Below are 21,038 nucleotides of genomic sequence, written 5' to 3'. Positions count from 1 at the left end.
CATGCGCAGAGTGGCACACAGAATGAAAATCATTTTAGGTTGCTGGGACTTGCTTGAATGATTCTTTAATATTGTTCTACTATTTTTTTTCCCCTGTTAATTAGAAAAAATGGAAAGAGAGGTGTGGCCAGAGTGCTCTGGGGAGCCAGGGGAGTTCCTGACTGCTGAATGGTTAAGGGGTGCCCCCAGGAAGAGGGGGCATTGAGCAGGAAGAACATGCTGGCATTTGTCTGATAGGTCCTGGGGGAAGGGACATCCAGGTAGTGGAATACCTTGATGGTCCACTTGCTGAGCTGGTGACCGAGTGGTTCCAGAGATAGCAGTGGTTTTTCATAAAATCATGAAGTGAGGTTTTCCCAGGCAGGGAGCTACCCAGCAGGCAAGGCGACCCTCCGGAGGGCTGTCATCCATGTGAGTGCTTCTCAGTATTGCACACTGGATAGAAACGAGGGGAGATGAAAGCCTTTTAAAAACCACTGGTAAACCGTGCATATGTGAGGGGATCCCGATAATTGGTGTAGGGGCTGAGTGTCAGAGGCTGAAGGTCTCCAAAAATGGGTACCACCTCCCCACTGCTGCCCACTTTGGCATTTGATCTACTCCCTCCCCTCCAGACCACATGGGTCCGCTTTTCCAGCCAGTATACTGCAAGTGTCAGCCTCCATCTCTCGCGTGTATGTCTGTCTTTGCATCTTCCATTTGCAAAAGGTTTGAGGAGATAACGTGCTTTTTTCCCCCTGTGTATCCATGGGATACCTCTGGAGAAATACCCAAGAAACAGTAGTGGTTGCTTCTAGGGGTGGGAGATTTCATTGTACTTCTGGTATCATTTGAATGTTTTTATTATGTGCATATATTTAATATATATGTATATATTAAAATTTTCTTTTCCTTATGAGAAACAGGCTTTGTGCCCAACTACAGTGAGACACAGAGATGGGATGATATTGTGATAATGTGATGAGAGCCCCAACTAAGACAGTGACAGGTGTGGTGGAAGGGAAGGGCTAGGTTTGAGAGAAATTTCTTAGGCAAAATCCCTAGAATTTGAAGAGGGTGGGTCAGGGAGGTGTGGGGGGTTGTAGCTGATCAAGAAGGAGGAATGGATGACTCTGGGATTTGCAGCCTGGGAAGCTAGCTGGACAGTGATGGATGCCATCAACCCACATCTGGAAGGCAGGGCAGAAGGAAGTATGAGGTGTCTGAGGGGCATCTGGGTTGAGCCATCAGGTGGCAGCTGGAAATCTGAGTTGGGAACCTTGGAGAGAGGTCAAGGCTGATGATCTCCATTTGGAAGTTTCAGAATATGGGGCCTTACAGTCGATGAGATGCCCAGGGAGTGCTTAGAGACAGAGAAGGGCTTCCTAGGGTGATTGTCCTCTGGGGTAGAGGAGGGAGCAACAGAAAGACCGTACAGGGTGGTTGAAGAAATAGGGGGGACTGGAGGCCTGGAAATCCAGAGAACAGAGCTTTGAGAAGCAGCGTGTGGTCAGGTATTCAGTGCGGTGGAAAGGTCCAAGAGCTGGCAGGAGATCACTGGGGACTGAGGGAGAGCCACGCCATGTTGGGATGAGGCATGAACAGGAGTAGAAGTGAAGATGGTGGGTACCACGTGCCAGCTCCATGCTAGATACAGGAGGTGGAGTGATCCCCACCCTCAGGGACTAGACTAGCTGGGGAGGAGACAAAAACACACGAACAGAATTTTAATAGGATTTGGTAGGCACTGTGGTAGAGAGATGCACAGGATATTGTGGGAACACAGAGAAAAGTAACTTAACTCAGCCTGGGAGACTGGGGGTGGGGGTAGGAGGAGTGGGGTTCTAACCGTGGCTGGTGAAAGGAGATGACTTGATAAGTAAGCCAGGTCTTAGAGACTAAGTTGTTAAATCAGGCAGAGGATTAGGGGTGTCCTGCTTGCAGGAAGGGCATCCCAGATAGAGGGAACAGCATGGGGATAAGAAATTACATGGTGTATGGTCAAAACCAGAAGAGTTTGGAGTGGCTGGAATATGAGGTATGAGGCAGGCCCTGGTGAGAGGAGATGAGGCTGGTGGGGGTGGTTCGTGGGGATGGAAGCCTCTTCATCGAGCCAGTGTGGTATGTGAAGGGCTTGACTTATCTCGAGGCAGGGGTTGAAAGCTTTGTTAGGGGAACATGACCACACTTGTCCACTTGTCTTTTAGATGGGTGGTTCTAGGACCTTACAGAGGGTGGATTTGATGGAGAGGAGAATGCAGAAGGGGGCTGCTGTGTCATTGGTATGGGGGGAGACAGTGCCTGAAGGCCAGGAGAGAGGGATGGGTTTATGGGGCAGTAAGTCAGCGGGAGTGGTGACTGATTAGACATAGGGGGATGGGGGTGTGAAACTCGCTGTTTCCAGCACCGGCGGCTGGATGGGTTATGGAAACGGCAACAGGAAAGGAGCATACTACCACACAGGAGTTTCGGGGGAGGGGAGGCAGAGAGGGAGGAGTCTGGCTTTGGACATACTGATTTTTTTTAAGTTCTATTGAGCTAAAATTCACGTACCGTACAATTCACCCATTCAAAGTGCACGATTCATTGTTGGGTTTTTTAAAGTATATTCACAGATTTGTACAACTATCCATTATTTAATTTTAGAATATTTTCTGGACACGATTTAAAGTCTTTTTTAAATTGTAGAATATTTCTAGCATACAGAAGTAGAGAGGCTCATGTAAGGAATGTCTCTGTTGAACATAGGGATTTGGGGTCTTCTCTGCTAGAGCTGTCTAGCCGGCATGAAAATAAGATTCTGAATCTTGGGGAGGTCATAGGGGGTGGCAGTGGATTTGGGATTTGGTACCATGTGGTTCATAGTTGATAGTGAGGTAGCCTGCGGGAGCCAGGGAAAAGCCTATACTTAACAACAGAGTTTGGAATAGCTGATGTGGGAAATTCAGAATGGACCTCATGGCAGGGGTGGGGGGTCAGGGCAGGAGAGAGGTGGTGTGTGAAGTAGAAAAAATTATAAAGTTCCTGCCAAGTCCTTGACCCGACCTATCAGTGGCGGTTATTGATGTAAAGGGTTCGTTGATGAAAGCAGAGGTGTGTGTTCGTGCCTGAGGAGGCTCCAGTCTGGTTGGGGAAGAAAAAACCAGTTTATAAAGGAAGAGTCCAATAAGGGACAAGTTTGGCTTTTTCGGGACAGCCCAGCAGGACCCACCTCGAGCTGATCCTTGAAAGTGTAACGTTTGTATCCTTGGTGAGGAGGGGGAGGGGCATGCCAGGGACAGAAGGGGAGAGGTGGAAGGGCACAGGACATCCGTGCTGCGTGTGTGCGGCTAAGACAGGCGGAAGCAGGGTTCGCAGATGGTGAGGGCTGGGTCCCACTGCGCACCCGCCCGGCTCTTCTTCAGATGCAGCCCTTTTCTCTGGTCCCTGGACTTGTTCTCAGCGTGCTCCTGTCCGTCAGGCAGCATACTCCGTTTCCCCACCTGAAACCCCCTCTGCCTCCCGCTCAGGCCTCCGCCCTCCCTGGTGCCACAGCTCAGCCGGCAGGACGGTGGCTCCTGTCTCGCACTAGAGGTGCTCTCCCTGAGGTCCTCAGGAACGTCCTGTCAGACTCAGGAGAGCGCTCCCTGTCCTTTTCTGTGGCCTCTGGGGGCAGGGCAGAGGGGGGTGGCCAGACTCGCCCTGAGTAGTGCCCGCATTTGCAGGGCGGGCAGGTGAGGGGCCAGCCCCAGAGACTGGAGGAGCCGGAGTGAGGTGGAGGGTGGACGGTGCAGGAGGGAGGCCCTGAAGCCAGAGGAGGCGGCAGCAGTGGGCACCTGTGTCGAGTGAGATGCAGACAGGTCGGGTTGGCCCAAGCAGGAGAGGATCTGGTGCTTTGACCCATATGGTTATTCGCTCTCTTGAGAGCGTCGTCACTGCACTGGGGAGGACAGAAGCTAGACGTTAGTGGGTTGAAAAGTAAAATGGGGGTGAGGACGAGAGGCCCAGGCTTGGACAACTGAAGTTTTTCTGTGAAGAGAAACAGGGTTAGGGAGCTGGAGGCGAGTGGGGATTGGAAGCTCTTATTTATTTATTTTTTTAAGATGGGCTCTCCTAAAGTATGCTCATTTTGCTCATACTGCACAGGAAAGGAGTATCAGACGGCCCGGGAGGAGATGGGGTTTGGAGCACAGGGGAGGGGCTAGTCCTTCCCTCTGGGGGAGGCAGAGGTGCAGGTGCTGCTGCATGGAGCTCGTTGTGGTCTTGGTGTCTTGGTGGGAACAAGGTCTCTGGCTTCTCTTCTGAGCAGAGTAGGAACCTGGGACTTTAGCTAGCGGGGGCCCAGACCCAGGTCTGAGGGCAGCGGAATCACTGGGAAGGATAACCAGTTGGCGTGATGGCATAGTGGGCGCGCCTGCTGCCGGCGTTTGTCACGGTGCTGTGTAAAGTCAACCCCCCATGTCCGGCTATGGGGCTTGCCCCAGTTTTACTCGGCACGGGTGTGGGCCGGTAGAAGGCAGGTGGTTCCACCTAGGATTCCTGCTTTAGTTAGCAGGAGAGAGAACAAAGGTCTTCCGTGCTAATCCATCCCTTCCTGCGATCTTTCTACTGAGCTCAGGGGGTGGTCTTTCCTCCTCCCTCTTTTCTCACACGGCAGATCAGTTCCTAGACTTTAGCAATGATCTTCATGCTGATCATTTCTCAAGTTTGTACACTTCTCATCTCTAAACTCGAGATCCGTTATTTCATGCGGTTCTAGCTAAATGCAGCTAGACTTTTTTTTTTTTTAAGGGACATGTTCTCTAGACTGAAATGTATTGCTGTGGTGCTGCAAATAGTGTCGCACATGTGGGAAAACAGGTCTGCGTCCCGAGCAGAGAAAAATAGATACATTGGACTGCATAAAAATCTAAAAATGTGTTTCAGAGGACAAAATTCAACAATAAAAAAGACGAATAAATCAATAAAAATGGGCAAAGGGCAGTTCTTCAAAAAAGACACACAGATGGCTAATAAACATGTGAAAACATGTTCAGCATCATTAGCCATTGGGGAAATGCGACTCAAAACCACTAGTTAACATCTAACAACCCACCAGGATGGCTGGCGTCAGAAAGACAATCCCACGCATTGGTGCAGACGTAGAGCTGTCCGAACCCTCGTGCGTTGCTGATGGGAATGTAAAATGGTGCAGCCACTTTGGAACCAGTCTGGCAGCTCCTTATAAGGTTGAGCATAGAGTGACCATTTGACTCAGCAATTCCACTCCTAGGTACAGACCTGGAAAATGAAAACATGTCCATGGAAAAACTTGTCCATGAGTGTTCATAATAGCATTCTTCTTCTTTCTTCCTTCTTTTTCCTTCTTCTTTTAAAGTAATCTCTACGCCCAGTGTGGGGCTCGAACCTACAATCCTGAGATCAAGAGTCACACGCTCTACCAACTGAGCCAGCCAGGCGCTCTTCATAACTGAGCATTATTCTCAGTAGCCAAAAAGTGAACACAACCCAAATATCCATTGGTTGATATACAAAATGTGGTATATGCAAACAAAGGAATATTATTCCACAATAAGAAGAAAAGAAGTACAGAATGGACAAATCTATAGAAACAAAGTAGATTAGTGTTTGCCCAAGACTGGGGGGTAAGAGTGCGGAGGTACATCTACCCAAAATTAACAAGACTTTGGACTTGAATTCTGGCTATTTCATCTAAATGGACTCACAGTATGTAGTCTGTTGTGTGTGGCTTCTACTTAGCATCAGGTTTTCAGAGTTCATCTGTGTTAATGAAGCACGGATGAGTCCTTCACTCCTTTCACTGTTGAGTAATACGTTCCTTTGTGTGACTGAAACCACTCCTGTCCATTCGTGTTTCTTCACACCCTCCTCGACACTTGTTATTATGTCTCTTTTTGATTAGAGCCATCCTGGTGAGTGTGAAATGATACCTCCTGGTGGTTTTGATTTGTATTTCCTGGTTGGCTAATGATATTGAGCATCTCTCCATGGGCTTCTTGGCCATTGTATATCTTCTTTGGAGAACTGTCTATTCAGATCATTTTTGTATATGGTCTGAGGTCAGGGTCCAAATTCATTCTTTTCCATGTGGATATCTAGTTGTCCCAGCACCATTTGTCAGAAAGATGATTCTTTTCCACCCTGGTTGGAAATTAATTGACTGTGGGTATGAGGGTTTATTTCTGGTCTCTCGATTTTGTTTCACAGATCTTTAGATCTATCCTTAAGCCAGTACCTCACTCTCTTAATTACTATGGCGTTGTGTAGTGCGTTTTGTAATTGGGAAAACTTCTTTATTTTTGAGATTGTTTTGTCTATTCTGGATCCCTTGAATTACCATATGAATTTTAGGATGAGCTTGTTAATTTCTGCAAAGAAGTCAGGTGGGATTGCATTGAAAATGATGAGGGATAGGGGTGCCTGAGTGGCTCAATCGGTTGGGCATCTGCCTTTGGCTCGGGTTGTGGTCTCCAGGTCCTGGGATCAAGCCCCCGTGTCAGGCTTCCTGCTCAGCAGGGAGTCTGCTTCTCCCTCTGCCTCTGCTCCTCCCCCTGCAACTGCGTGTGTGCGCGCTCTCTCTCCCTCTCTCCCTCTCAAATAAATAAAATCCTAAGAAAGAAAGAAAATGATGAGGGATAGAAGTAGGAAAATGTTTACCTTTAGCTGGGAAGGCTAACCTAAAGCCTGCATAGTTTTGATAGGGATCAAATACGTGCTGGTTGCTACATTCTTTAAGGGTCTCATGACTGCCTGCACATCTCACCAATAGTTAATATTGAACTGAATGTTAAACACCAGAGGAATCTTGCAAAAGTAGTTTTAGAAATTCAAAGAAATTTGAAGAAACTTTTGTAATCTTATATTCCCTGCATGCCTCCTTCCCTTTGCTGAGTATATTAAGCACCAGCCTCACATAGCCAAAGCGCAGTTCTTTCTGCCCATGGGTCCTGTCCCCGTGCTACTTAAATAAACTTACTAAGTTGCACTGTCAGTGGCTCAAGAATTCTTTCCTGACCGTTGTGCTCAACAACCCCCACATAAGTTTTGGTGACCTGTACAGGGACAGGGCCAGAAAGAATTCAGGAGATTCAGTGTGGCTGGGTAAGTCTTCTTTACCCCCAGTCTTTGTTTCTTACCCTGTTCTTTTTCGGAGATGTCCTAAATAGTATCACCCTTTGGAAGGTGCCTTGTCCAAGTACTCAGGGGAAGAACCTCTTTCCTGTGGCTACGTTCCAGGGAGGGACAAACTCTTGCCAGCCGGCTGGCCACTAGTACGTTGGCCATAATGGCGTTGGCTCAGGCTCTCCCTGTTTTACCCATTCTTTCAATACTCGTATTCTTCTCGGGCGCAGGATGGCCATGCATGTCATCGGGACGGCCACCGATCTTAACTCCCGTGTGAGGTGTCCTCCTAAATAACCTGGTGTGATCCCTCCATGAGCATAAAATCCAAGATACATCTGACCGTGTGCTTCCTGCAAGGGACCGGTGGGAGCTCTTATGCAGTTGGGGCACTCACCGGACAGGGGACCACTTAATCTGAGAGCAGGACCGAAAATGCCAAACAGCCCATGGGTAAGGACGAATGAGAGACATGAAGAAACAAAAGTATGGAAATCCTATCAAATCCGGGCAACTTTCTCATGAGCTTTATCCATGATCCAGTCCTTTTTTTTAATTTTTATTTTTTATTAACATATAATGTATTACTTGTTTCAGGGGTACAGTTCTATGAATCATCAGTCTTACGCAATGCACAGCGCTCACCATAGCACACACCCTCCCCAATGTCTATCACCCAGCCACCCCATCCCTCCCACCCCGCTCCACTCCAGCAACCCCCAGTTTGTTTCCCGAGATTGAGTCTGTTATGGTTTGTTTCCCTCTCTGGTTTCTTGTTGTTTCATTTTCCCCCTCCCCTCCCTGTTCCCCTGAGATCCTCTGTTTTGTTTATCAAATTCCTCATTATCCAAGATCCAGTCCCAAGGGGGTGGTCCCGGCCAGCGCCACCCCAAGAGGTCCTGTTCTGTATGTGCCCCGCCCCCTGCTTTCCTGTCAACAGATTGCTACCAAGATCCTATCCACGCCTCACTTTTTCCCAAGTTACTTACCACTTCTTCATTTGCTGCTGCTTCTTTTTTTAAAGATTGTATTTATTTATTTGACAGAGAGAGACACAGCGAGAGAGGGAACACAAGCAGGGGGAGTGGGAGAGGGAGAAGCAGGCTTCCCGCGGAGCAGGGAGCCCGATGCGGGGCCCCATGCGGGGCTCGATCCCAGGACCCTGGGATCATGACCTGAGCTGAAGGCAGACGCTTATCGACTGAGCCACCCAGGCGCCCCTCTTTGTTTGCTTCTTTGTGCATCAGATCTGAAATGTGTCTTGAGAGGCCTGGAGGAATGTTGCCTGACTTGCACTTGGGGGCTTCTCCCTCATTCTTTTCCAGGTTGATGGCTATGATAACTGCCAGTTGTCTGTGGTTAGTCTACCTTGGGGCGGTGACTTTAAGGAGTATTCCAAGCAGCTGCTGAAACTCCTTTTGTTTCGAAGAGGTTCCCTGAATTCTCTGGCCCAACACGGACTGCCTGTTTTCACTTTTTGTGGGTGGAGAGAAAATGTGCATTTGTTCTTCTGTCTCAGCTGATGAGCTTTAGGACCTGGAGTCCTCTTTTTTCTGTTTGGGCTTTTATCCACCTCCAGCCTTGTTGGCAGCACCCCTTCCCTCTCCTCCTGTTTCCGCACCACCCTAGGCGAGGCTTACATAACCAGCTCTGGTGACACCTCCGTGCCTCCTGCCCTCACTGTGGAGGAGCAAGGAGCACCCCAAGCTGTTGGCGCCACCTCCTTATGAGGTTTCAACTGAAGCACCTCCTGAATCAGCATGAAGAGGTCCAAGAGTTCCCTTGGACTTAACCCACTCCCTTCAGATTTCCCCATTGGTGCCCCAAGTAAAATTGACTGTTAGTGCGCACGAGTGCAACATATTCTGTAGTAAAGCTAATTTAGGTTTATTAGTTTAATTAAAATGGATGTATCTTTAGAGCTATCAGCATTAAATGTAAAATTTCACTGAGGTTTACTGAAGGTCAGATAAGCTCATGTTATCTTTGCTGCAGTTTGTCAGCAAAAGATGATTTTAAATGGTGGTTAATTTTACCCGTCTCATAAACCTTTCCTAGGTAATTGTTAAGAACGAGTAGTTTGAATAAATGAAAAGGTTTCTAGGTAGGGGCGCCTGGGGGCTCAGTCAGTTAAGTGTCCAACTCTTGATCTCAGCCCAGGTCTTGATTTCACGGTCATGAATTCCAGCCTCACATTGGGCTCCACGCTGGACGTGGAGCCTACTTAAAAGAAAAAAAAAAAGTTTATAGGTAAAACTTTTAAATGGCTTTCAAAATCTTTAGTAACCTGAACCTTTAAAATTTGCTAAGTTAAACAATAAATTGGATTGAATTCATTGGCAATCCAAGTCTTGTCCCTAACAAAACAAAATACTAAAGCATTGTTTACTGAACACCGGTTTGTGCTTCTAGCTTCTTATTTTGGAGAAACTGACAGTTGCTTTCCTTATCATTTCCATCAGCCTTAATTACATTTAACAGAATTTTAACTTAGAAACCTTAGTCTGAAAATTAAGTAGTAACCAATTGTGAACTGTCTGCTGCACCAGAATTCTTTTTTTTTTTTAAGATTTTATTTATTTATTTGTCAGAGAGAGAGAGAGTACAAATAGGGGGAGTGGCAGGCTGAGGGAGAAGCATGCTCCCCACTGAGCAGGAAGCCCAATATGGAACTCGAGCCCAGGACCCCAGGGTCATGACCTGAGCCGAAGGCAGACACTTAACTGACTGAGCCACCCAGGTGTCCCAAGATTGGTTATTTAGAGAGAAAAGGCTTAGGACGAAATCTGAATGAAAAAGTTGTAGAAGGTGTGTCCAGGCAAACACTTTTTCATTCAGATTTCATCCTAAGCCTTTTCTCTCTAAATAACCAATCTTGGGACACCTGGGTGGCTCAGTCAGTTAAGTGTCTGCCTTCGGCTCAGGTCATGACCCTGGGGTCCTGGGATGGAGCCCCGCATCGGGCTCCCTGCTCGGCAGGGAGTCTGCTTCTCCCTCTGACCCTCCCCCCTCTCATGCTCTCTCTCTCTCTCTCTCATTCTCTCTCTCAAATAAATAAAATCTTTAAAAAAAAAAAACTTTGTATGTGGTCAGGACTAAGATTGAAATAAATGAATTTTTTTAAAAAGATTGTATTAATTTGAGGGAGAGGGAGAAACAGACTCCCTGTGGGGCTCAATCCCAGGACCCTGAGATCATGACCTGAGCCAAAGTCAGACACTTAACTGACTGGGCCACCCAGGCGCCCCAAAATAAATGGATTTTAAAAGTACACTGGCATAAGATTGATACTCTGCTTTTCTCTCTGTTAAAAAGACCATTTTCGGGGTGGTGATGATGATAAACCTTGGGTCTGTTGTTTGGATAAATGCTGTTATAACTGTTGTAGAAATTATGTGAAATTCCTAAAGTTTTAATGTGTTCTGGTATGAGGTCATTACTTGACACCCTGAGCTTCAACACACACAGCCCCTAACAGGGTTCCCTTTTGTTCGCCTCCACGCCAGGCACCCCGGACACAATGGCCCTGGTGTCTGCTGATTCCCGCATCGCAGAACTTCTCACGGAGCTCCATCAGCTGATTAAACAAACTCAGGTAGGAATCCACAGCCCTTGGCTCCTGGAGGGCAGCACACAAGCCACGGGGCGTTCACAGACTTTGAACACGCAGGGACCCACGTGACTGATGAACCGGGAGCTGAGGAGAATGTGGGGCGTGACAGCGGATTTTTTGTCAGCGGCAGGACGTCATAATCCTCTCTGTTCCATGACGGCTCTAATGAGCTAGGATTCACATACCGTACAGCTCACCCATTTGAAGTATGCGATTCCAGTGGTTTTTAGTATATTCACAGAGTCATGCCACCCACGACACCCAAGTGCCACCCACTGATCCCCACGATCAGTTTCAGGACATTTTCATCATCTGACAAAAATGCTCTGTACCCATCATGGTCCCTCCCCTTTTCCCTCCACCCCCTATCCAGCTGAACGAAGATACACTTCGCAGGCAGGATAAGCCAAGAGTGGAGAGGTTCTCTCCCAGGAGCTGGTCAGGGGCCTCGTCTGGAAGGCGCAGGGTCTGAAAACACAGGCCTGCTGAAGATGAACTCTGCTGAGTTCATCTTTTACTGCACAGCCGCCCCCAGCCCGGCCCTTGGCCTCCACTCCCTTGCAGCAAAATGATCGTGGGGCCTCTGTAGCCAGTCCGTATAGCAGCTGCTTGCCCGAGCACGCACTGTGCCTGACACTGCAGGAGCCGGTGTGGGCCAGGGAGAGACTGCAAGAAACAAGCAGTTGGTCCCGTAGAGCCAGTACCTACGTTTTCATAATTTATACTAATCTGATTACCCATTTCCCCCCTTCATGCAGTACTGTTCATGCCTTATAAATTTGTGTGAAACTGTTCAGCATAGACATTAGCTGATGGTGAGCTAAATCAAGTTCTTCCTTGGGCCAGTCATTTCCCGTCAGCGTTCCTGTCTGAGAATCTGGCCCCGGTTCCCAGCACGTTTGCTCATCAGTACCAGTATCAGCAGATGACTTCTTGACAGGGGGGGCAGCTGAATATTACTAGCGTTGCTAGTGTGTTACACCATGTTCAACTACGGTCATGGTAGAGTTCAGTTTCATTACAGAACAAGTTAGAATTACAGAGCTATTTGTTATGCCCTCCCAACAGAATTGGCCTTGCCCATTTACCAGATATTGTTATGGACGACATTTTTACTTTACAGTATTTTTTTCTCTTTTTTTTTTTTAAAGATTTTTTTATTTATTTGAGAGAAAGAATGAGAGAAAGAGAGCACATGAGAGGGGGGAGGGTCAGAGGGAGAAGCAGACTCCCTGCCGAGCAGGGAGTCCGATGTGGGACTCGATCCTGGGACTCCAGGATCATGATCTGAGCCGAAGGCAGTCGCCCAACCAACTGAGCCACCCAGGCACCCTACTTTACAGTATTTTTACTTCATGATATTTGCTTTATTCCACTTGGCCACGATTCAGTTATTTCTGGGTTCTGAGTCAGCTGGGGACAAAGCCAGTTGCCCTGTCTGAGCTCACAGGCTTGTACTGAGAGACTGCTTTTCATTGTGTGTTCTCTTATAGCAGGGCCCACCTCCTACCTAGGGGGAGCCCCAAATGGTACTCAAAATAACAGTCCTGTCTCTGCCAGCTCTAGCTCAGGATGTCTTATTTTGATCTGTTCTTGGGTCAGGGCAGTCATAGTGCATTAATATAAATTACAAATGGAGCCCAGCGTGGGGCTTGAACTCATGATCCTGAGATCAAGACCTGAGCTGAGATCAAGAGCTTAACCGACTGAGCCGCCCAGGCGCCCCCACCCAGGTTACACAAAGACCCATCTCTTGGGAGCCATACACCACACAGTCCTGTGGCCCGGAAGGGAGCAGTCCTGGAAATGCCTTCCCAAACGATGTCCTTTGTAGTGGGATGTAACCTGAAAAGTAGGGGTCAGAAGAGACTGGCATACGTATTTCTGGGGCCTCTGGCCTGGGATGCCGGGGGCCACGGCAGGACAAAGGACCACTCTCATGTCCTGTTGACCTTACCCCTGCAGGAAGAGCGTTCGCGGAGTGAACACAACTTAGTGAACATCCAGAAGACCCATGAGCGGATGCAGACGGAGAACAAGAGTAAGTCACTGGGCTCAGAAGAGAAAGGGGAGGAGAAAGGGGGGTGGGCTGAGACCGGGAACAGGGCTATCACTAGTTTCAGACAGGACTTTTGCATGTGTCTTACGTAATCCAAAACGAACTGCTTCTTAGTCAGTTTTCCCTTCGGCTGAGTGACCTAAGGTGACCCAGGAAACAGATGACAGACCACCTAGCACTAAAAAAACCTTAAAATCCCCCAACTCTAGGGACTGGGAAGTCAGTGTTAAGGCTGCATCCAGGGGAACCCCGTTGAGTGCACAAGCACCCCAGTTAGTTGGTGTTTTCTAGAGAGCTTCCCTCCCAGCATCCCCTGCACGTGCCCCAAAGGCCCTCCAGCTCAGCCTCCTGGGTTAGTGCTTTCCAACTCTAAGCAGCTTTGGGAACTGTTGTCTGTTCTCCTGTGTGCTAAGAAGTGGTTTCTGCGTGTGTCATGCTATGGCAAAGGCTAGAAAGTCCTCTGCCAAATGCAGTGATGGCATGTGTACCATATGAAAACGTGAACTCCTTAAACCTGGGGCAACGGCCTCAGGGGGTACTTTGAGCCAGCGAAGCTCACGTCCCAATCCGTGGCCTCTGCACGCCTCTCGGGTGCACAGAAGCAGCCCCACAGGACTGCCAGCCACCCCCCTGCCCACCCTCTTCCTCTGCTCACTTTGCAGTCTCTCCTTATTACCGGACAAAGCTGCGCGGGCTCTATACAACTGCCAAGGCTGATGCGGAGGCTGAGTGCAAGTGAGTACTGTCCCCTCCCCTTTGTCACCCACCCGTGTGCTGGGCTGCAGGGACCTGCAGACCCCAGCCCCCGCCGCCTTTCCTGCCACCGATAAGCAGATTCCCGCTCCCCAGGCTGTCCATTAGGGTCCCCGCTTTCCCTAGAACCCACTTTTGGGCCTCCCCTTCCCACTAGCCCTGCTGTTTCCTGGATGGCAGCAAGGTGGGGGCCGGACCCTGGCACGGCCTTTTACTATCAGGTGACCTGGAGCAGTCGCTCCCGCTGAGACCCAGTTACCCCATCATTACAACAGGGATCATAACTGTCTACAGAACTGTCAACATAACCTGAGATAATGTATATAAAGTGCCTAAGACCAGTGATTTTCAAACTCTTTTAACTATAACCCATAGTAGGAAATACATTCTCTGTTGTGGCTTCATCATAATATTAAGACCTTGTCATCATCTTTATAATACGACTAATAAGGACTCCTGTGTGGCCGTACTGAGCCAGGTACTATTCCAAGTACGTTACGTATTTATCTCACGTAATGCTCAGAGCAACTGCAAGGTGGACATTACCCCCATTTTACAGGTGAGGACACTAAGACACAAGGGGTTCCATAATCTGCTAAAAGTCAAACAACTAGTAAGTCAGGGAGCCCAGCTGTAGGTCCAGAGTCCATATTCTTTAATACCATAATAGAATGGTGTAATGATCACCTTTCCACAGCACACACATATATCACAGAATTGGAACAAGAAGTACAGTTTATACCGTTACTGTATATATAGTCTGGGTTTGTTTGTTTGTTTTTAAGTGATCTATACACCCGACGTGGGGCTCGAACTCCCAACCGGAGATCAAGAGTTGCATGCTCTTACAACTGAGCCAGCCAGGAGTCCTCTGTTCTGTTTTATTAAATGCTGGAAATTAATCTCACAAGCCTAGACTAATGAGTCACGGCCTGCTATTTAAATACTGCCTTGCATGTGTGATGGTCAGCACCCTCAGCGTTACCAGTGGCTCCAGGATCTTCCTCTCCTCCCATCTGGCCCTTCACAGACCCTGTCTTGTGCTCAAAGACCCTGCCTTGTACTCACGGTCCCAGATTTTCTTTGCCTGCTGTTGTCTTGGTTTTGCAGACCTTTGCTGACACGTAGCCTGTGCCTGGTGCTGGAGTCCCCATACAGGGACATGAGGACCCGGCCTACAAGGGCAGACAGTCTGGAAAGGAGAGGCACCCTAAGAAAACAGTGACCAGGACAGTATAGTCGGTGGGCCAGCAGAGGTGGGCTCACTGTGCCTGGGGGCCTGAGACAGCCACAGGGAGGAGGAGAGACTTGAAGCAGGGCTCCGTAGGCGGACACGGCAGAGACCGTGGAGGAGTGCGTGCTGGACACGCACACTGGGGGAATGAGAACTGGCCCTTTGTGGCTGGGGAAGGGCGAGGCAGGACTCGGAGGGCTTCCAGTAACTGCACTTTATCCTGGAGGCCATAGGGAGCCCGCGAAGATGTAAAGCAGGAGAAAAACCCCTGGCTGCTGCGTGGAGGGCAGATGGGGTGAGATTCAAGGCCAGTTAGGAGACCAGGCAGATGGTGATGGAATTGAGCCAGGACAGTGGCAGTGGGGACGGAGAAGCAAGGATGGGTTCGAGGGCAGGTTCTGAAATAAGATTGGGGGCCATTTGGGAGAGGGGAAGCTGAAGATTCCAGGCTTTGCAGCTTAGATGGAGGGACCTGACGGGGCTTCCTGTGCTGGACTGGGGCCGGCTTAGGCGGGAGGAGACACCGTGCCTTTTGATTGCTGGCGTTGTCTGCCGGCTTCCCGGCCCATCCTTCCTGCCCCCTCTTCCCCTGGTGTGCACATTTGTCACCTGGCCATTGTTGGGCCCTTTCGTGCTCATCTGCGCTGGAGTATGGCTTACATAAGCTTGAGTGACACACACATTTGAGAGTAAAAGGCAAAACGGCCCTTCCCAGCTTAATTGCTGGCAAAGTGACTGCTTCTGAAACCAGTTTGGTGTGGGCTCTTCTCTGGCATTGACCTACCTGGAGTTAAACATTTATAAGCTCCTTTCAGAATTGCAGGGTCCAACGTTTTGCAATTCTGCTGCCATTTCATTTTTTGACTCTGAAAAGTTCATCCATTCATCACTAGATACGGAGTCCCTGTCGGCACCAGGCACCGTGCTGGGTACGGGAGCGTGTGAGAGTGTGAAGGGCCAGCCCCGCGCGTGGGGAGGCCCCCGGTCAGGGCGGGGAACACGTGTCTCTGTGCTCCTGAGGCATCTCCTGCACAGGCGTGTCTAAGATCAATTAAAACCCTCAGGAAACTGAAGAGGCCCCTAGAGCCAGCCTCAGAAACTAGCCCGAGGCCCGTGACACATCGCTGTTGTCTCTTCCCTGTGCGCCAGGGGCTGCCCCCCAGCTGGTTTTCATTCTCCTGCTTTGCAGAAAATGGAAAAGAACCCCTGCTCTTTAATTTAACAGTTGGTCTTTTTTAAAAAAGGCCTTGAGTTGGCACACTGGCAGGATCAAAGGGGAACAAGATCAAAGATCGCACTTTCCGTAAACAGGTAGCCATTCCCAGATGGGAACAGATCTTTTCTAACCTTAGTGCAAAAGGCATTTCTCAACAGCGGAAGGGATGGTGTCTTCAGTGATACTTTGGCCACAGACAGCGGATGACTCCGTCACCCAGAGTTCCAGCTAGGGTAGATAGTTTTCTGACCGGCCTGGCTGGTGCAGGCAGAGGTATGGTGTAACTTTCCAAGGGCCTGAACGGCTCGGGTTAGAACGTCAGCTGTCCAGAGGAGAAAACGAAGGCCACGGTTCCGGACCCTGGACAGCGGATGGTTAGCTGGGGCGCTTGCCCGGTAGTGTTCCAGCCTCCTGGCCAGAGGTGCCGCTCCAGTCTTGACCTGTCCCGTCGGAAGGTGGCTTTTCCAGTTTCTGCAGGGTTGTTCCATTTTCCCTTATGTAATTATTAAGTCTCTTATGGGAAATACTGAGATTATGTAAATATCCCATGTCCCCAGACTCTCAGCTTTGGCATCTGTTTATGATTCTTGCCTAAAACAATTGGGATTTTTTTTTTTAAGCTCCCCAGGGGAGGGGCACCTGGGTGGCTCCAGCGGTTGAGTGTCCAACTCTTGATCTCAGCTCAGGTCTTAATCTCAGGGTTGTGAGTTTAAGCCCCACATTGGGCTCCATGCTGGGTGTGGAATCTACTTAAAAAAAAAAATCAGCTCCCCAGGGGATTCTGATGTGCAGCTAGGTTAAGAGCCACTCCGTTACTATCTGACTGAGTATGGCTTAGGACATGCTGCCTAAAACTGTTCTTCAGACAGGTGCAGCAGCGATGGTCAGACTCCAAGTTCCATTTGGCTTCCTGGCTGCTGCTGTCCTGGGGCCTGACTGCCCCACATCCTCAGGCTCGCGAGCCTGCGGCGCCTCTGACTGAGCCCTCCCTGCATCCTGTGCCCTCCACGCTGAGCTGTGGTGCGCCAGGCATCCTGCTCCGGACTGCCTGGCTCCCTCTGCCAGGGCTACCCCCACCCCACCCCACCCCGCCCCCCCGGCCTCCAGCCTCTGCCCGATGAGCTCCACAGGAGCCCGTGACAGCCCCCGGCCCACGCGCGAGGCTGTCATCTCCCTCCTGCCGAATGAAGGCCTTCAGAACCTCAGGGGAATTACTAAAGGTTGACCAGAGGAAGAGCCACGGGAGAGGAGAAAAATCAGTGACCCCAGATGGAGTCTGGGCTTCTTATTCCTATTGAAATATTCTTTGGGGGAGAGTCCTCAAGATCTAGGATAAAGAAACCTTCCTCCAGTGAGGATTGTGTTCCCTTCTGCTGGATTGCTTGGGCCCCAGCCACCTTGGAACCCTGTAAACTGACTCCAGAGGTTTCCTGGGGCTGCAGCCCTTCAGAGACAAAACCCTTCCACCCCCAGCCCCGCTCCGAGCCCAGAGAACTCCCCACAGTCCTCTGGAGTGTCTCCTTTGACTTGTCCCAGCTTGGACAGACCCCGAGCTTTCACTTCTATCCTCCAAATCTCCAGACTGTTCGAGGTAGCCAGCACTGCTTCAGGGTTTCTTCAGGCTCTGTCAAATGCAGCCGGCTCTGTTATGGTTACCGCTGTGGAATCCTTTTGGATTCTTGGGCGTGCTACCTCTCACTACCTTGTCAGTTCTTTAAGGCTTTTTAAAATGTAAACACAGGGGCACCTGGGTGGCTCAGTCATTAAGCGTCTGCTTTCAGGTCAGGTCACGGTCCCAGGGTCCTGGGATCGAGTCCCACATCGGGCTCCCTGCTCCGTGGGAAGCCTGCTTCTCCCTCTCCCACTCCCCTGCTTGTGTTCCCTCTCTTGCTGTGTCTCTGTCAATAAATAAATAAAATCTTTAAAAAAATAAAGTGTAAACACAGGAGCACCTGGCGGGCTCAGTTGGTAGAGCATGCAACGCTTGATCTTGGGGTTGTGGGTTCGAGTCCCACGTTGGATGTAGAGATTACTTAAAAATAAAGTCGTAAATAAATATCCTAGATAGATAGACAGATAGATAGATAGATAGAAAGAAAGGAAAGAAAGAGAGAAAGAAAAAAAAAAACGGCTTACAGTTTTCGGCAGTAGGGCTGGTCTGAGTTACCCAGCCTGCTGTAGCAGAAAAGGAAGTCTGTGCTTTGGGCTTCATCAGACCTCTTCCTTCTCCCCACCTTCAGCATACTCCGGAAAGCTCTAGATAAGATAGCGGAAATCAAGTCTCTGTTGGAAGAAAGGCGGATTGGTGAGTTGGAGACAAGCTTGACGCTTCTTGACCAGGTCGAGTGAGGCTTCCTGAGACCAGCATTTGTGGCTCCCTGCAGGGGTGGGGGGCCTGTTGCCACAGCCCGGTGTGCTCGTTCCATGGACTTCTGACGGGGGCGTACATCTGGGCAGCCTGGGTCTGGGAGGGAATGGAGGTCCTGGCCAGCGCTCAGAGGCAGGGGCTCCCAGTGTCCCTGTGCAGACCTGGAAGATTTCACCCCACCCCCTCATGCTTCTCTCCCCCTTGCGCCTGGGGCAGTTGCCCCCTTCCTGCTACCTCTCACCCCCACCTCTTGCCGTGGGAAGCACCAGCTGCTTTGGGAGAGCCATCCTTCAGATGGAGTTTACACAAGGTGTTGGCTTCCGAATCCCTTCAGACTGCCGTGGCTCTCCCATCTCTTACCCCTTCAGTGAACCCTTAGTGGGCAGACAGCTTGCCCATCAGACATGTCTCACTGCCAGTTGGGTTTGCGCGATGTTGACTGGGTGTGTTGAGCCATGCCTAAGGAGGTTAGGAGTCCACGTTTGACAGTTCTTCTAGTTTTTTTTTGTTGTTGAATGACAGCATATACTCCTAGTAGAAAAGTACCCATAAGCCTACAGACAGCTGAAATTTTGGCTAACCAAACAAACGAATATGACCAGCACCTCAGAACCCTTCTTTTGCCCTTGGTGCCCTCTGTGAGAGCAGCCCGGAACTCTTACCGCGGGAATCTGGTGGGAGGGCAGGGGTCACACTGGGCCCTTGGTGGTCGTTCGGGAGGTGGGTTCCAGGCCAAGCTCCACTGACCGCTCTGTGCACCAGTGCCCTGTCCCTGGTGCCTCAGGGGCGCGCTTCCTTCCCACAGCGGCCAAGATTGCGGGCCTGTACAATGACTCGGAGCCCCCTCGGAAGACCATGCGCAGGGGGGTGCTGATGACCCTGCTGCAGCAGTCCGCCATGACCCTGCCCCTATGGATCGGGAAGCCTGGTGACAAGTGAGGGCAGGCCCGGGGTGGGGGGAGCTGTCAAGAGGGAAGGGCTGGGACTAACACCTTATTCCAACCCTCAGGCCCCCACCCCTCTGCGGGGCCATTCCAGCCTCTGGGGACTACGTGGCCAAACCTGGAGACAAGGTGGCCGCCCGGGTAAAGGCTGTGGATGGGGATGAGCAGTGGATCCTGGCCGAGGTGGTCAGTTACAGCCATGCCACCAACAAGTGAGTGGACACCCAGCCCTCGGTCTGCTCTCCCGCTACACCTGTGCCGGCCACCCCTCTCCCCCGTCTGCAGGCTGGGAGAAGAGCCTCCCCAGGGTGCCTGCGGAGACGGGGACGGTGTGTGACTCGGGCTCCCTGGGCTGCTTCCCCTCCCCACACCCCACCCCGCCCCTCCTCGTCGCCTCCTGATTTGGACCGTGCACCTCCCTGCATCCGCCGTTTTCTCTTTGTTTGCCAGGTACGAGGTAGATGACATTGATGAAGAAGGCAAAGAGTGAGTGTGCTGGTCAGGGAGGGACCAGTGGCTGGAAAGGAGCCCCCCACCTGGCGTGGGTTGACCTGAGCCCCCCCCTTCCAGGAGACATACCTTGAGCCGGCGGCGCATCATCCCACTTCCCCAGTGGAAAGCCAACCCGGAGACGGATCCTGAAGCCTTATTTCAGAAGGAGCAGCTCGTGCTGGCCCTGTATCCCCAGACCACCTGCTTCTACCGTGCCCTGATCCACACGCCCCCACAACGGGTAAGGCAGCCCCCACGGGAGAGGCAGACCATGACGCCGGCACTGGGCTGAGCGGATGGGTCATGGGGTCACCTTCCCCTTCCTTCCCCTCCTGTCTTCATCGTCTAGCCTCTCTGAGCTGGGAGAGTCCTACGTGTTGCCCTCTCTCTCCTGCTTACACTCTGCCCTGTAGGTGCCCTGCAGCCCTGTCCCCTTGGGCAGTGCCAGCCAACCCCCTCTCCAACCTTCAGAGTTCTAGCCAGCCCCGCATGGAGTGGGACCGATGTACCCTCTGGTCTCACCTCACTTTTGCACTGAGACATGCAGCACCACACCCGGGGCCTGTCCTCCAACCTTGACTGTTGCACCACTGCCCTTCCTTCGTGTGGGGCTGTGCTCCCTCATGCTGGTGACCCGTTACCTGATGGCAGCTTCAAGGCTGTTCTCCCCTCTTCCTCCAGGAGCCCTGCCTGCTGCCCTCTGCGTTTTCCTCGATCCCCTTAACACAGTGTCCCCAAAAGGCACCAGATCCTCCACGTAGAATCCTCCCACATAGACAGCAGGTCTCTCTCCTCCCTGCTCTTTGTGCCCTGGCCCTTCGTTGCTGAGAAAAGGGCTCTGCCGTAGCAGGGACTGGGTTCAGAGTGAAGATGGGGACAGGAGAGGCTGTGAGCCCGTGGACCAGAGGTTCCCATCAGTCTGGGCTGGGGTTCCTGCTGGGGGGTCTCTGACCAGCCCCTCATGTCTTCCCCTGTCCCAGCCCCAGGATGACTATTCAGTCCTGTTTGAAGACACCTCCTATGCAGATGGTTACTCCCCTCCCCTCAATGTGGCCCAGAGGTACGTGGTGGCTTGTAAGGAGCCCAAGAAAAAGTGAAGTGGGCTGGCAGACTCACAGTCTCCTTCCACCTTCACAGGGGAATGCAACAAAAGGTTTTGTGGCAAATAAATATTGTTCCCCTTTGCCTGCGTCTCCTTGGTTTTATTTTTCCAGGCCCTTCTCCCCTTCCCCATAACAGGGCAAGTTGGGGAATTGGA

General features: G+C 50.8%; 1 protein-coding gene across 7 annotated transcripts in view; it reads left to right on the top strand.

The window, feature by feature from the left end:
• SGF29 (SAGA complex associated factor 29) overlaps window positions 1–20,965 on the top strand; it is a 30,262-nt gene extending 9,297 nt beyond the window's left edge. For 6 of the 7 annotated variants that reach the window (XM_025853867.2, XM_025853863.2, XM_025853868.2 and 3 more), the window contains 9 exons: window positions 10,608–10,696; window positions 12,680–12,755; window positions 13,436–13,508; window positions 18,217–18,281; window positions 19,150–19,279; window positions 19,354–19,500; window positions 19,739–19,774; window positions 19,859–20,021; window positions 20,761–20,965. In XM_025853867.2, coding sequence (XP_025709652.1) covers window positions 10,622–10,696; window positions 12,680–12,755; window positions 13,436–13,508; window positions 18,217–18,281; window positions 19,150–19,279; window positions 19,354–19,500; window positions 19,739–19,774; window positions 19,859–20,021; window positions 20,761–20,877 — 882 coding nt within the window. In that variant the 5' untranslated portion in view covers window positions 10,608–10,621 and the 3' untranslated portion in view covers window positions 20,878–20,965. Of the gene's footprint in view, window positions 1–7,338; window positions 7,555–10,607; window positions 10,697–12,679; window positions 12,756–13,435; window positions 13,509–18,216; window positions 18,282–19,149; window positions 19,280–19,353; window positions 19,501–19,738; window positions 19,775–19,858; window positions 20,022–20,760 lie in introns of those variants that run through there. The other variant, XM_073888186.1, reaches the window with a different exon arrangement.
• The last annotated feature ends 73 nt before the right edge of the window (window positions 20,966–21,038 follow it).

The sequence above is a fragment of the Callorhinus ursinus genome, unplaced genomic scaffold (assembly GCF_003265705.2).
Source record: "Callorhinus ursinus isolate GAN/ISIS: 27379988/994484 unplaced genomic scaffold, GSC_fseal_2.0 scaffold87, whole genome shotgun sequence".
Taxonomy (NCBI): domain Eukaryota; kingdom Metazoa; phylum Chordata; class Mammalia; order Carnivora; family Otariidae; genus Callorhinus; species Callorhinus ursinus.
The sequence above is the reverse complement of the archived record's forward strand: the minus strand, read 5'-3'. Positions and strand labels throughout refer to the sequence as shown.